Genomic DNA, 16297 nt, shown 5'->3' with positions numbered 1-16297 from the left:
TTCAGAATTTTTTAGAATCCACATTTAATTAACACCACTTCTGGCATATGTAGTCGCACAGTAAGTTTGAAGTTTCTCCTTCACAGCTGTTAATATTTTCGTGAGGAGCAAAGATAGGAGCTTGGTAGAGCACTTACTGGATCCAGCAATGTATCTTTGTAAGGATTTTTATGTAGTTTAGGAATCCAGTATAGGTATGGCAACTCATATTCATTCGACCCTTTGACTGGGATATATATAAAAGTACTCTTGTATATAGGACATGTAATTAGGCCCCATGTGATATAAGTGTCTGTGGTTGGAGTGTTCGCCTCGTGACTTGGTAGGTCGTGAGTTCGAGTTCTGCACATGTCATGGCTGCAGTGTATGGCACGCCAAATTCACAAAAATGAGCTAAACAGTTTCACAGTTGATTAACTAGGTTTATCGACTGTAAACTATAGTTTATGAACTGTAAACTATAGTTAACGATTCGTTAACTATAGTTTCCATCCGTAAAACTATATTTAACGGTTGTAAACTATAGTTTACAAATGCTAATCCAAGTTTATCTGTCTTTAAATAAACGTTAACAATAGATTTTGCTGATAATTACAGATTCACATTTGTAAACTATAATTTACATTCGTAAACTGTAGTTCACAATTGTTAATCCTAGTTTCACAAATTGTGATACTATATTTATCAGATAAACTTAATAATAGTTTAGACTTGTAAACCGTAGTTTACAATCGTGAAACCGTATTTATCAGATAAAGTATGTTTTGCAATCGCTAATGATTGTTTTCATTGTTAATTGTAGTTTACGCTTGTGAAACATAGATTATCTGTTAGCTATGGTTTACAGATGTGAAATATAGATTAACGTCGTTAACTATAGTTTACGGTCCGTAAACTATAGTTTACAGTCGATAAACCTAGTTTATCAACTGTGAAACTATGTTTAGCTCATTTTTGTGAATTTGGCGTGCCATAGCAGTGATTAATTCATTAAACGCTTGGCATTTAGAAGTGAGAGTCACGGGTCTTTCGGTTATAACATTAGAAACAGAGATGTCCTATCGCGACAGGCGTTGGCGCGTTAAAGAATTCTCATTTATGTTTCCTCGTGCACAACCTCACCCAGCTCTGTGTTTTTGCCGAATGGAGTCAACTAAATGAACACCAATGTTGAGATGAATGTTATTTATTGAAAATGATTAATATATAAACCCTGATAGGGGATCGGACTAATAGCTAATCAATATGCTGATCCCCTAAAATTACAGATGTACAATTTATATGCACAAGAATACATTCATTTACTTCGCTCAAAGCACAATGAAAGTAGTACATGAGGTACAATGCAGAATTTTCGTGTGTGAATACAAGTAACGTCGACAGAGGAATGTGTACAGGTATGGAAATAAACAATAAAGTTTTTAACATTACTGGTTAACATAATTTCATTATATTATAGGGTCTTGTACAATATATTCTGTGTAGGTATTCTTGTACTGGATAGAGCACTGTGCTCTAATATAAATGGTATTCATCTACAATCCTTGTTTCATTACATAAACATATAATTCATTAGATAAACATAATATAATCTTATGGTATTCTAAACCATCGACCAGGCTCATGGGTTGTGCCACGCATTTAGAAAAAAGATACTGCTGAGTTTCTTAGGTAGACTTGCAAGATAGGTCTCCAGACCAAAATTTGTTTTTAAAATTCTGTACATTGTACTCTTGGAAACTACGGCCCTGAGTGCTAAGCAACGATCTAAATCTGTGGCGCTTCACGTGACGTCTCAATAGTCGTGAGAAATTCTCGAGGGGACGTAAATCTAGCAAACAATATAATATTGATTGTGTCGCCATTTCCAAGTTTCCAATTTTTATCTGTTGATGTCCAATTTCCGGGACCATTTTTGTGGATCCGATGGTTGGGGATTGACAAAGAGAAGCATTTAAATCAGAACTCGATAAGACTGCTGTGCCAGATGGACATTTCTTACTGGTGTCGTATGGTGGTCCTGCCTAGCCAGTCCCCCCTCCCCGGATAACAGCCTATGTAGTGGATCTTCTCGGCGAAAACTGGCAATACACTACGATGCCTGTTCTCCAATCTTAACTACCCGACCATTTCCGTAACCACATTTACGGAAATGGACGAGTGTGATCAATCAGTTTGCGGTTGCGGAAATAGTCCAGTAGTTACGATTGGAGTGTGATCCGATGGATTAACGCTTCGTCAATGGTTGCTAAGTGAATCCTTCCGCGATGCAAGTGATTTGTATTTGTCAGTGTTCACATTTTATAAATTAAGACTAGTAGTCTTTACAGGTTATAAAAAGCCCCAAGCTAGGTTATATCGTATACATACATGTAGGTAAAAATTAGCCTCGTACCTTTTAAAAATGACGTCATCAAGTTACATTTTTGTACATTGTGGAAAATTGTAGTTTTTATTATCTACATGTACATCTGGACACAGTGTATTATTAACATTTGTAAATTCAACAATAACAATCGTCTACTATTATCTATAGGTTTTATTTCATGCTAAACGATAGCAATCTTCAGTTTTAGAAATCCAGGTATTGATGCCTGATAATATGAAGATTTCTTTCCCTGATCCACCCATATCATGCCCCCGATTTTCAAACATCAGATGTAAATCGAGCAAGCAAACAATGGATGAGTATTAGAACAACAATTGTCAAAGATATTGACAGCCACATTGGATGACACGTACAATATGCCACAGTAGTCGCTAAGACAAGGTGTCGCACTCGCATCATGGTGGTTGATTTCGTTGATGACTAATGGACTTGGTTCTAAAGGTGCCCCACTGGCCCATTTCCATCCTGCGGTATTGTTAAGCCCAATGGATACCATTTGTCCACTTCCATCTGCAAACAGTTTAAACAGGTTGATTTCGTTTTCATTGCATACTGCAATCGATGAAATTACAAATTCGATTGATAGCTGTCTTATATTGACTTTCAAAATCTGAGGACCAATGAGCAGACCTAATTTTGGTTTTTTTAAGAAATGAATGTCGACATACTATGCAAGATATTAAATGATAATATTCATATTGCATGGTTTCAAGTAACTATATGTATATGTAATATCAGAGTCTCTCTCTCTCTCTCTCTCTCTCTCTCTCTCTCTCTCTCTCTCTCTCATCTTACTGTATGAATAATGCAATAGTATTTCACTCGATAAAATGGATAAGATATCTCTATTCAACTTACTCATTTTTGATTTGAAAAAAAAATTAAGCAAAAGTTCCCCGCGCGTATATTTTGGAAATATCAAAAGAGGAAAAAATTATAACCGATTATTACAATTAAATACATAAATAATTAAGAGAAGAAATTAACCAGTTCCGTCATCTTATACGACATAAATACATAGGAATAGAATAGCAAAAATGAATCTATTCTTGTGACTCACGATTTTGAAGAACAAATGCCCTTAAGAACTCAATCTTCTGGTCACTGTCCAGTGATATTAGTGATCCACCAAACTGTCCACATATTGTGCTTGAGTAGTCCGATGTGAGATGTGTAGTTGGAAAAATTTTCAGACAAATATCACCCTCTCTATTCAATACGAAGTCCGGAATCGGACATACTGAATAAAAGATAAAATACAAGCAAGGATTGAATATTTCATTTTTAAGTTTTTAAAGTGCTTCAAATTAGTTATCTAAACCCGAGATGATAACTATAAATAAATATCGTTGAAATAATCTTATTTTAAAAAAAAATCAAACGTGATCTTCAAAATCCGTGTCTAGGAAAGTGTTTCAAACTATTCCATTTCAGGAAGAATTTTTTAGGTTGATATGTTAGGGGGTATACGTAATGGAAGCATTGGTTTAATTACTACCGGGTCCCATTTTGCCATTGTTTTCATATCCTAAGACACACAACCTAGACATTTATTCCTCATATCTGTGAAAAATACGAGCAGTGATCAATCTCATATAAAGAAAACAAAATTAAGAGTAAGGCAAACATTGAAACAGCAGAGGTGGTATCAGGTGCCTAGGAAGAGTAAGCATCCTATTTTGACCGGTCATATCCGCCGTGAGCCCTCAATCTTTAAACGGAGTAATCCGTAGTCAAAATCAGTATGTATGATATGCGTGCCTAACAGTTTATATAATCACATAACGACCATGAAATTTACTTTAAACGAAACTGCTGAAAACCATACACCTTGTAACATCAACTATTCATTTGTAATCAGCGTCGATTTAAAAAATGATCATAACATGCTCTGGTTTATCAATGTATCTACAATGTAAATGTCTAGTTGAAGGCCACCGAAAGAGATTTTTAAGCTTTTGAATAATTCTGCCTTATGAAAATTCAAAGACAAGTTAGCTAATAAAGGAGCACACTTTGTGTCCATGGGAATTCTAATTTTGTAATAAATGGGTGTTTACCTCTATTTGAAAGGTAAGTCGTTTTATCGAAAAATAAAATGCATTTAAACCGCATATATTTTATTACTGTGTAAACATGAATAAATGTAAATATCAGCATATAAACGCATGTAAAATGTGCTAGATTTATGTATGACCCCATTGGAAACAAGCCATTAGACCTTTTTGGGTTATGCTTGTGATTAGGTAATTACACATCTAGTAGTTTATAATAATCTAAAACTATTTCAGTGGAATATTATTCCTAAGTCATTGTGTTTTATTTTCATTGATAAATTTTATGCAATCATCATAACAGTTTATAACATATTTCCCCACCATTTCAAATTTGTATACGTTTTCCTGAATATATACACATGTATATATATATATATATATATATATATATATATATATATATATTAACAGTGGATTATCTAAAGATACATGGTGTATTGTAAAATGTATCGACATCTAAACGATAGAATTTCGTTCACTTTCAATACGTACGGTTCATCTCGTAGATTCCCATTCCCATTTCCTGTACGGTAGCAGTAAATTTCCACAAAAAGTATTTGTAAAGAATACATGTCTTCGTCGATGGCTTGTAGAAAAATGTTGAGCAATAGGTATGGATCCCACATAACCTGGCACACCCTAGTAATGTATACTGCCCATCAATGGTGTTCAGATCTTTGGTCGGCAATACATCTCTATAAACGCTGCTTTTCTTAAAGTCGAAATCAGCTTGAGATCCTTATTATGCAAATATAATATATACAGATACAAATGGTATATTGAAATTCAAGGCATAATACAAATAGCAAAAAAAAAAAAAAAAAACCATGTAAAATTATGCATAATCAAAAGAGTATATAAAGTATAGAAAACAAAGGAAGGTACCAATGGACGATACTTCATGAACATTACATGTATATTACACCATGTTAGTACATTTTAATTATTTATCATCTTATAATACTACAACAGTATTGATTGTTCCACCTCATACCAAAAGTTACCATCCCAATTCAAGAATTATATACTATTCAATATATCCCAGTGAACTCGAAATAAAAGACCACGGAGTCGTCCATTTCTGCTTCATATTTAGATATCTTATTGAAAATAGATATTAACGGCAAACTAATAACTCAACTTTATGACAAACGGGATGATTTCAGTTTCTCCATCGTCAACTTCCCATATTTATATAGCAATATTCCATTATCACCCGCATATGGTGTTTATATTTCTAAATTGATTCGATTCGCAAGAGTTTGTTCTGTGTGTGGTCAGTTTTTAAATCGAGGCAGGCTACTGACAAACAAGTTGATGGTGCAGGAGTTTCAACAGTTTCGTTTAAAGTCAGCATTTTGCAAAATTCTATGGTCGTTATAACGATCTAGTTTGCCAATACAACCTATCATTGGGTCGACAGGGGGGATGCTTACTCTTCCTAGACACCTGATCCCTTCTCTGGTTTGTCCAGGGGTCCGTGTTTGCCCAACTCCTTATTTTGTGTTGCTTATAGGAGTTATGAGATTGATCACTGTTCGTTATCTTCACCTTTCATACACATATGTAAGTTGGGTGACTGCTTGTATTATGAATAATTTACACAACCAAGTTTAATGTCTAAAGATATTGGGAATTAAACAGTGTACTCCATGCTATATTAATCACAGTAAATAAATGCTGATAATTGCAGTAACATCTTTTTATTCTCGTTATTCATCAGACAAATAAATTTATCAATTGGTTGTAGATTAGAAAATTTACGAAATTCTTCATTTCCAGCTTTCAGTAACCCTTGTCTGTCTTCATGAATTTTTCACAAAATATTGTAGTATAAAAATTGCATTTCATCACCAACATCATTTGAATTACAATGTTGATAACTTCTTAAATATGGTGGAATTTTATCATATCTCTCTGTACTTAAATTTAACATATGTCCTGAGTTTTAAAACTGTGTGCTGACCTCTTTTCATGTTCAAGGATTTTAAAATACAGATTTGAGAAGAGTATGGATATGAGTTTTGAAAGTTTTAGCTGACATCCTTTTATACAAACGTGTTCTTTTTTTTTTTTATCTCCGGAATATTATCAATGATATTACATACTCAACGACACCAACAAGGAGTATTTTGATCATATATAGACTTGGATGTCGAATATGCATTAACAATAATTTCTAATTTAGTAGGTCAACATGCTACTCAATATATTGTATATCAATGGAAATCTACCTAGTTCAGATAACACAGCAAAATGTGTTGCTTTTCTATGAACACCTAGAGCGCTTTTACAAAATGTAGTATGCAATTTTTCTACATTTGGAGTCTTTCACTATGAATAAAAATTCCTTACCTTTATTAAACTAGGTAGAAAATGGATTGAAAGTATCCCAGACTTCACTTCCATACATCAAAATGGGCACAATTATATGATCAAAGAGATTAACAGCTGTTATTATACCTGGATTAAGTTTTTTAAACTCTTTATTTAATTTCAAGACTTTTTATATAATTCAACTAGTGCTAAAGTGAAAGAACGAGATGTTGAAATTTTTTTTATTTTTGCTGAATTCTATTTATGTTACCAAAGGTTCATTTTATTTCCATAGAAAAACACTGAGTTTTATGCACTGCAATCTACATATATATTTTTAAAAATCTGCCTAAAAAGTGGGCTAAGTTCCTTTGATAGAGCTTTCACAAATGTCATGCTACATATGTTATTCCTGTATGTTACGGCATTGTTGACTTTTTAGGAGATCCAACATGTTCCACTATTTGTTGTGAATTCTTCCGTTTGTTATTCATGTACTTCAGTTTTTACTGTCCTCTCTTAATTTGAAGACAGACACCACTGAATAAATCATTTCCCCTCACAAATTGCTCGTTTTCCTTTACATTGAATAGATTTGATAAAATTATTGGTCACTTGTTCCAGGAAAAAATGATCTTGCAATCAAAATACCTTTAAATTCACAATGCATTTTTACAACACAACCTGACAGTTTGTGTCAATGGAAGTGCTGCATGATATATGTTGCATGTAACAATGAAAAGATCTATGATAAAACATTGAAATTCTAAGAACAGTTTATTTCCTATATGTGTGACTGATTTTATTGAACGAAGTTCAACTTCCATGAGTACTTTTAGTACTTTGATTAACTTCGAGGCTGGTCGTTTACGTATATGTACCACATATATTGACTGCATTAGAAAACGTTAGCTCTGAGAAGAGCTATGTAAATAGAATTGATTTGGAATGGTGGTGTATCTAATGGTATCTAAATGAATATCTAGAACTGTCAAATGAAATCGATGATTCTATACACTTTCAATTTTTATTTTAAAATCCTATTCCGCGGAGAAAAAAATCTACCAACCTACATAATACATGGTTCACGCGAGATAGTATAGCGTTATATATCAGATTTATCATTACTTTTCATATGTCGTATCGATTGTTAATAATCAGAAACAGAAAAGTAAATTCCCAATTTTTCTTTCTTTCTTTCTTTCTTACTTATAATGAAAAAAAAATATACATTTACACGTACCCTCAGGCCAGTGTACCTATATATGCTTCCTAGTAATGAGTGTTTTAACAGCACTGCCATACTGCACAGAATTGTTGGTTACAGTGTGTTTATGAATGAAGATGGATGATGACATCCAAAGTTTGTTTGATACGATCTCTATGGGTGATTTATCATTTCAACCTAAAGAATAAAACGAATCTCAAAAGTACTAGGCAGAATTTGTCATGTGTGGCGGTCGTAGACCAGTTTCAGAAATCTCAAACCTGTCACCCTGTTAGAACAATATATAACTATTTCCGGAGATATGAATTATATTTGTAAGGAGGATTCAAGTAATCTGGATTTGAAGATTCGTAAATGAGGCGAGGAGGAAGGATGGAAAGTGGTACATATGTAATGATTTCCCGGGTTTTCTGTTTATTAGTCTGTTCATCATGATTGAGGTGTTTCTATAGTAAAATTTAAATTAATGAATTATGCATACATAAAATGTTCTTCCTAATTTAACGTAAATTTTATCTTTGCGATAACTTTCTAAGGAAATTTTTTGGTCAAAGGTAAGGTCAAGTTTTCATATCTAAGGTCTACAATAGTGTTGTCAACGTTACAGCCACTCATTCTAGTGTAAATTACTTGCTCGTATCAAACATTTATTCGTTTTAGGTCTAAATATCCTCAAAACAATTTCCAAATAACTACTCTGTGATAGGGCCTCATCAACAACACAATAACATGTGTCACAAAGCATGATATCGAACATGGTAATCACAAAGTCATGTAGCATGGAGTATAACCATATACTTACATTAAACTTTATACTTTTAAATATATATATATATATATATAAAGCACTTAAATGACCAACGACACGAACAACCAGATTGTCAAATTTTCGGGACGACCCGTCCCTTCTTCAGGACAAACGACAGTTTTGGATACTGAATGTTGTTGGTTCTTCAGTGCTTTATATATATATATTCGACCCCGGGCTGGGGCGAAAATTTTCAGTACCTAGTTGTGATTAGTTAGTGCTTTATATATATATATATATATATATATATATATATATATATATATATATATATATATAATTGCAGTGCGGTCCTTATTATGTACATAATTTATGTACTATAATGAATTAATATTGATAAACAATAGCATTTGAGTCTCTAAATCGTTATGGGTCCTTTAATTCTTTTTGGGTAGTTAGTTGCACCGGTCAAAATGGCTGTGATAAGTGAAAGTGCAGACGCCTTTACAATTTTTAGTCACTTGGAGCTATTACGGACTTCAGTTAATGAACTGGGGTACGGAATTCAACTTAGAAATGATACATGTATCAAATGCTGCACATTCTCCGTAATAGCAATGCTCAAACACTCTGTGTAGTCGTATAGTGCCAGGGCCCAGCTAAAAGGCGACCAAAGATGATAGGCATTTTTCCGAATTTATTTCTGCATATCTTGGAAAGTATACGGAATTTCGGGATGAACTTTAATAGTAATGTAGATTGATTATGTATGAATATATTAGAATACAGAGTAGAATTTTATATCATTTGGTTTATTGTTTTTACACCGGCGAACTTGATTACCCTATATTTAAAGTTCTATACCTTTACTCTTTAATAGTAAATTCGAACCCAAGCGATATAATTGATTGTGTTCCTGCTCAAGGGCCGTAAGAGCCGAGCGTAGGCCTAAATTTTGCAGCCCTTCACTGACAATGGTGACGTCTCCATATGAGTGAAAAAATCTCGAGGGGGATTACACTATAGTTCATATTCACACAGATTAAGGTAATTGTTCACATTGTAGATAATAATCCATTGTCATTAAGTAGCTTTCATTTCCTAAGAAAAAAGAATAGCTCATGTATACAATATATTTAATACCACAATACAAAATAGTAAATTGCATTTGCATTTTAAAATCAAACATGAATAATTATTCTTAATTGTGGTGTGCATTAGTCCTTGGTAGTCATGTACATAAACAATTTTCAAAGACAGAATATCATTATTGATATATTTACATTTCCAATGATTTCGCTTTTGATGTCTTTACCAATGTTAATAGCCATTTCCTTACGCTAATGCACTTCATGAAGTTTGGCGGCGTGAAGCGTCAATATTCATATCTTCATGTATTTTGAAAACTTAAATTTATTTCTTTTAAAAATTAACATGTGATTAAACATAGTTATCAATAGTAGAGAGTTCATATCCTATACAATATCTATAAATTGATGTGGAACACAATCATGAAATGCTTGTAAGACACAATTCAAAGAATTAAAAGCAAAGGAAGAAAAAAGGGTGGACAAAAAAGTGAATATTTATCCTGTCTTCGAGAAATGGTCGAATCATATTACAAACTATAGTTTTGGTTTCACAGGAGCATGTGAACACCCCCCCCCCCCCATTACTTTTATTTTTGAATGTTTAATGCCTTGGGTATTTAGTGTATGTTTTTTCACAAAATATTCAACTATAAAATATATTTTGAATAGAAAACTGACAAGTCAGAAAGGGCCTTGCGATAAATCTGAAAAGGGGTCTTCCTTTGCCTAATCCAAGTACTATGTATAAAATTGATGAAAATATTCCCAAGGAAACTTTATTTATCGTGTGTCATTGAAAACGATGACGGACGGACAGACAAAAAGATGACTATAGAACCCTCGCCATATGGCGCGTCCAGTCAAGATCTTACTGATTCTATGTATTCTCCAAAATATCGCTATGACGAAGGACATCCTCACACACTGTACCTGCATGGTGGGTAGTTTCATGTACACACAAACACGTAACTGGAAAAAGTTGTAAAAATTAAAAGTAGAATTCCGTTAATTTCTATTTTTCTGATATCAATAAAAAAGATCTTTCGTTCATTGTTTTAAAAACATTGATACCTTTGTATTTAATATATTTATTTTCAGTATTAGAATGAGAAAAAAGTAGCATTGTCTCTCCATGACCTCATAACAAGTTCTAGCCAATCTCAAGTGATTGTGCCACGAAATGGGTAATATGACTGCAAACATTTCGCACTGGGATCGTTATTCTTCAAATTATTAAATTCGGAACATTATTATCAAAGCGTAATTTAAATGATACTGCAAAATAATTGAATTTCGTGTTTTTCAGTTTGGTATTTTTGTTGTTGTTTATGTAATATATACATACCACAAATTTAAATCTTTCAAGAATGAGGAATTCAACTATGTGCACAAAACAGGCACAAGTCCCCACAACCACGGCACATAGTTTCCATGTTTACATGCTCAATTTCCACAAACCATGAAATCTTGATCTCACCAAAATAGATAGTCTACAGTATTTACAGAACATTCCTTCAGAGATTTGGATACTACACTGTTAGTATACTTTGACTTTATATAACTGTTAGTATACTTTGACTTTATATAACTGTTAGTATACTTTGACTTTATATAACTGTTAGTATACTTTGACTTTATATAACTGCGCCGCGGTTTGATAGTTCTTATTGACTTCAACTTTACTCGGAGCAATATGTCATATTTCTGGTTCATATGTGTTAGTCTCTAATAATCTATTTTTAAAAAACACTTTGAAAATTTTGATTAAAGATCTAAGCAATATTTAAAATCATGACAATATGTTTCAAATCAAATTTAAATAATCCATAGAAAAACAACTGTGCTTCAAATTGATATGGGAAGCGTTGTTCACGATAGAAACATCTATACAACAGACAAATATTTAAACGTACTTACTTTCAGGATGATAAAATTTCAACTGTGGTTTAATGTGCGCTCTCAAAGAGTTTGTTACATGGAGAATAAAAGCATCGATTTTGAAAGGACGCATACTAAATAAAGATTCAGGATATTATAAAGTATCTGTCATATTTTAAATTTACGATATCTTTACAAAGATCGTAATTCCCTAATGTGTAGCCAGTGTATTTAAAAGGCTGCATTTCCAAGATTACACCACTACAAAAAAGTATGGTGAAGCAGTGAAAACTGCAGGATTTTGACAAAATCTGAGGAAACTGGTATATAGAGTATAATAGGAGAAAAGGGACCCACATGTAACAAGCCGCTATTACATTTTCGGTTGCTCGCTTCAAACGCTCAAAATTTCGGTTTGAGTCGTAATAATGCATTGGAAGTTTTCTCAGTTGAAAGCCAGTATATCGTTCGTTTTTGACATACATAAATCGTTTACCCGATTTCACAGAAATTTTTAGAAAATAAAGTCCAACTTCTGAGAATTACGTCGCCGTCGTTAATCCTACACCATTTTTTCCACGCAATTTCCCTTCATTACGTCGGTATTTACGCATCCGTCAACCGTTGCAGTCCATCTTAGGGTTACCTTTTAAAATATAACTGCTTGTGGCCACCTTCGCAATATCTGAATGACTGTTGATCGTCGGTCTCGGTAGATGATATTCATACTCACCAGCTATTAGTTCAAATAGGTTTCTCAACTGATTCGATACGAGAGAGCATGCTCTGCATACGATGAATTTTTAAATAGAGGCAAGCTACTGACAAATTAGTTGATGCTACAGGGGTTTCAACAGTCTTGTTTGAGGTCAACATTTCGCAAATTCTATGGTCGTTATAATGATCTTATTTACAAATACAACTTGTCGTTAGGTTAAATGCTCTCTGATGTGTTGCATACCAATTCTCAAACCGTTCTTTACATACTGATTTTGAATACATATATTACTCCGTTCACCTGGTCAAGATATAGGGCTCACGGTGGGTGTGACCGGTCAACAGGGGATGATGCTTACTCCAAGGCACCTGATTCCACCACGGTGTACCCAGGGGTCCATATTTCCCTACTCTTAATTTTGTATTCTTTATGGGATAAATTGATCACTGTTCGTAATCTTCCCGTTTCATGATCATTTGAAACCAGTGCATTTATGTTCAATTAAGCGTCAATTTTAATAAAAGATTATTGGCGACTAGAATTTGATTTAATTTCAAATCAAATTTCAAATTCAAATCATCGCAGTACTTGTTCACCATCATTTGCTGAAAATCATGCCTGCAGATGCTGATAAGGCTTTGGAAGTTCGATTAAATATCTCTCTGTTTACAAACATATAGCACAATGTATCTCTATGTTTACAAAAAATATAGCACAATGTATACTACGGATATATCATCAGATGATGTACATATGCCAGGCGAAGATATAGAAGGGGACCGAAAGTCAACACCTCTCAGAGTTTGATAGAAACCAATGTTTATGAATTTCTAGTTTACAAATGCAAGGGTTAGTCCCTAGTATTATGCTTCTCCCTGGAAAAGGGTTTTCATAAAAAGTCATATGAAAAAGCAATCTAATTAAAATTAAATATTATATCCCTTCGCATACTCGCATACATATGCGAGCGGATCTAACATATAATTTTAATTAGATGAAAGGTGAAGATAACGAACAGTGATCAATTTCATAACTCCTATAAGCAATACAAAATAGAGAGTTGGGCAAACACGGACCCCTGGATATACCAGAGGTGGGATCAGGTGCCTAGGAGGAGTAAGCATCCCCTGTCGACCGGTCACACCCACTGTGAGCCCTATATCTTGATCAGGTAAACTGAGTAATATATATAGTCAAAATAAGTATGTATTGGATGAATAAGGTTAAATTCAAAATTAGTTTACGGAATTGATGCAGATCGGAAACAAATAAGAAAAAGCAATTTAATGTAAATGTATATGCGCTGCATTTTGTGATATCAGAAAGTCAAATTCTTTTAATATCACAATCGAAAGAATATCATTTGATATATAAAAAAAAATCACTTGGACACACTTGTTACAAGAGTCGCATTGTAATGCTCGATCAACTACAGGAAAGTTTTGTTTGTATTCTTGATTTTCCAAATTTCGATCGATATTTTGTGGCTATGAAGTTAATCGGCTAAGTCTTCGAATCCTGGGGTTGGGTTGCTCTTGACAACAGCTGCAGAGCCATCTAGTGGTATCAATGGCACAGCATTGCGTAGATTGTTGTGACGTTCGTCTTCGATGGTAGCTTGTATCATCGTAATTGTAATTGATGTGTCGCTTTCTCTGAATAGGAAAATAAACTTTCACGTTTCATTACATCAACAGCAAAGGCTACTCCCACTTCGGATGAGACCGCAAAAACCGAGGCCCCGTGTCACAGCAGGTGTGACACGATAAAGGTCCCTCCCTGCTCAAAGGCCATAAGCGCCGAGCATAGGCCTAAATATGGCAGCTCTTCGCCGGCATTGGTGACGTCTCCATATGAGTGAAAAATTCTCGAACGGGAAGTTAAACAATATCCAACACTCCCAGTTTCAGGAGGATGTGTGGTGCTCTGTACTTTCAGTTCGTTGGGAACTTTCTGAAAAGAGACGTATTGATGGAAGAAATACCTACAAATGACAGATTTCAGCTGGTTTAATGTGGGATGTTGTAGCTGGATGTGGTGAGACGTAAGTAGTCGTAGATGATTCTGCGTCGTACAACTATGCATGACGGAGTTGTTTTAAATTATTCTTCTCTCTGAATAGCAAGTAGACCATTTGGAGCAATTGTAACAACCTTGAGATAACGTTTAATATTCTTGACGTTGGTAAGTTTCTTTAACAATCGGGTACCTTGTACCAAGTAGACATGTGTCAGCCGCAAGTCAAGGACATTCTAACTGTATTGAATTCTACTCTGCCTTAATAGTGAAGGGGAAGGACCTACTGGCTAGTATGTCTTGTAGATTCACTTGATTTACTACACACTCCTCAAGTTCGGAACTAAATTTGCATACTTGACGTGATAGTTCCAAGCATTCTGTAGCATTGGGACTAGCGAAATCCGATGGCAGGATTGCTGATCCAGCTATATCACGCATATTTACTTGATATCCGCTCAATACAGTCAGGGATGTCGATATTCTGGGGCTAACTGAAAACTCCACGGCTGAGCTTTTCATACCCCTATACACATGGGCGATTATAAGTGAGAACACAAGTAATGAGTGACGAAAGGAAAGGACAGTATCGTTTAACAGCAAACGCAATGGACAAAGCTCCTCACGCACGTGTAAGCCATTTTGTTTGGTGATTACGGAGTTTGACGCTGAAAACAATAGGTTTTTTTTTGTTCCTCTTGACGTAAAGTGTGGCATCGACCCAGTTCTGGTTTACGAACAGCCCCAGCTGTAACAATCCACAGCTGGTCATAAGGGTTTGGAAGAGTTTTGACTCTCAGGGATGTGACTGCTTTCTAATCATTGGAAAGGTAGCCTAAACGTTCATGATCAAACAATGGGTTCATTTGAAATCCGGCCTGCGCTCGCATCATCTAACTGGGATAAAACTTGGACCCAATTAGGTATCATACTAAGTGAGACTTGCACATCCTATGAATGATCTCAGATCCTTGACAGCTTCTGGTGTCTTGTAAGAGACAGAGGACACAGATAACTTCAGTCTACAGTCAATATGAGTCTGGGGAAAACTAGTCTAATTGTGTAATAAAGCTGCAGGTAAATCTTCACAATAGTTTCGTGAGGATCCGGGCTAAAATAGGTCCTCAACGCTTAGATGGTTCCTGGAATACTGAGCAAACTGCCCGTCCCTTTCTCTGAGGAGGCTGCACTGTGCCTATGGACCAGCCTTGTCGTTATACCCGGTTAAATGTGGGCTGAATACAACGTCAACTTTTCGTACAATTGCAGTAAAATTGTCCTGAAAATCTTTGGGTAGGATTACATCTGGATCCATTGAAACAGACGTATAAAATGGCTTAAGACACTGTAAGCACTGTCTGATGGAATGGTTATCCTCTAAGGTTCCTCTTCCTCTGCTAGAATGAATGCTGTATACACTTATCAGAAGTGGTCATTTTTTAAAGCAAGCATGTCATCGCTTGTGAGTTTCGGAACACGCATAGACTTGACACACTATGTACTAGTGTAGGTTGTGCCCAATGTTGGGGTAAATGTGAATTTTAGCTGCCAATATGTGGTTTAACTGCTGGAGTAGGGTATTGGAAGATTGTATCTTCCGGAAGATGCAATTCGATGAATTCACCTGGCCATTCTGTTGTAGTAACTGAAGCACGATGGACATGTACACCATGCGTGGAGTTTCCCAACATATGATGGAGAGACATATGTGCATATATTGCTATCCGCAATATATACCCGGTGTTTAAATGGTCTGATAAAGATGTCATTAGATAACTAACGATAACCTCTACATTGAGGTTTTCAAGAACTAGTCCCTCAAAGTGAAAGATAATATCTTTAGCGCGTTGAAAGCA

The 16297-nt window shown here is 34.7% G+C and overlaps 1 protein-coding gene across 1 annotated transcript; it reads right to left on the bottom strand.

Annotated features, from left to right (window-relative positions):
• Positions 1–3432: 3432 nt before the first annotated feature.
• Positions 3433–14882, bottom strand: LOC125647261 (uncharacterized). Its single transcript, XM_056141936.1, has 4 exons — positions 14729–14882; positions 9264–9275; positions 4939–5166; positions 3433–3629 (listed from the first exon to the last, which is right to left on the bottom strand). The coding sequence occupies exons 1-4, from the start codon at positions 14880–14882 to the stop codon at positions 3433–3435; spliced, it is 591 nt and encodes a 196-aa protein (XP_055997911.1).
• Positions 14883–16297: the final 1415 nt, after the last annotated feature.

Source organism: Ostrea edulis, chromosome 6 (assembly GCF_947568905.1).
Source record: "Ostrea edulis chromosome 6, xbOstEdul1.1, whole genome shotgun sequence".
NCBI classification, from domain to species: domain Eukaryota; kingdom Metazoa; phylum Mollusca; class Bivalvia; order Ostreida; family Ostreidae; genus Ostrea; species Ostrea edulis.
This window is presented reverse-complemented; position numbering and strand designations above follow the sequence as displayed.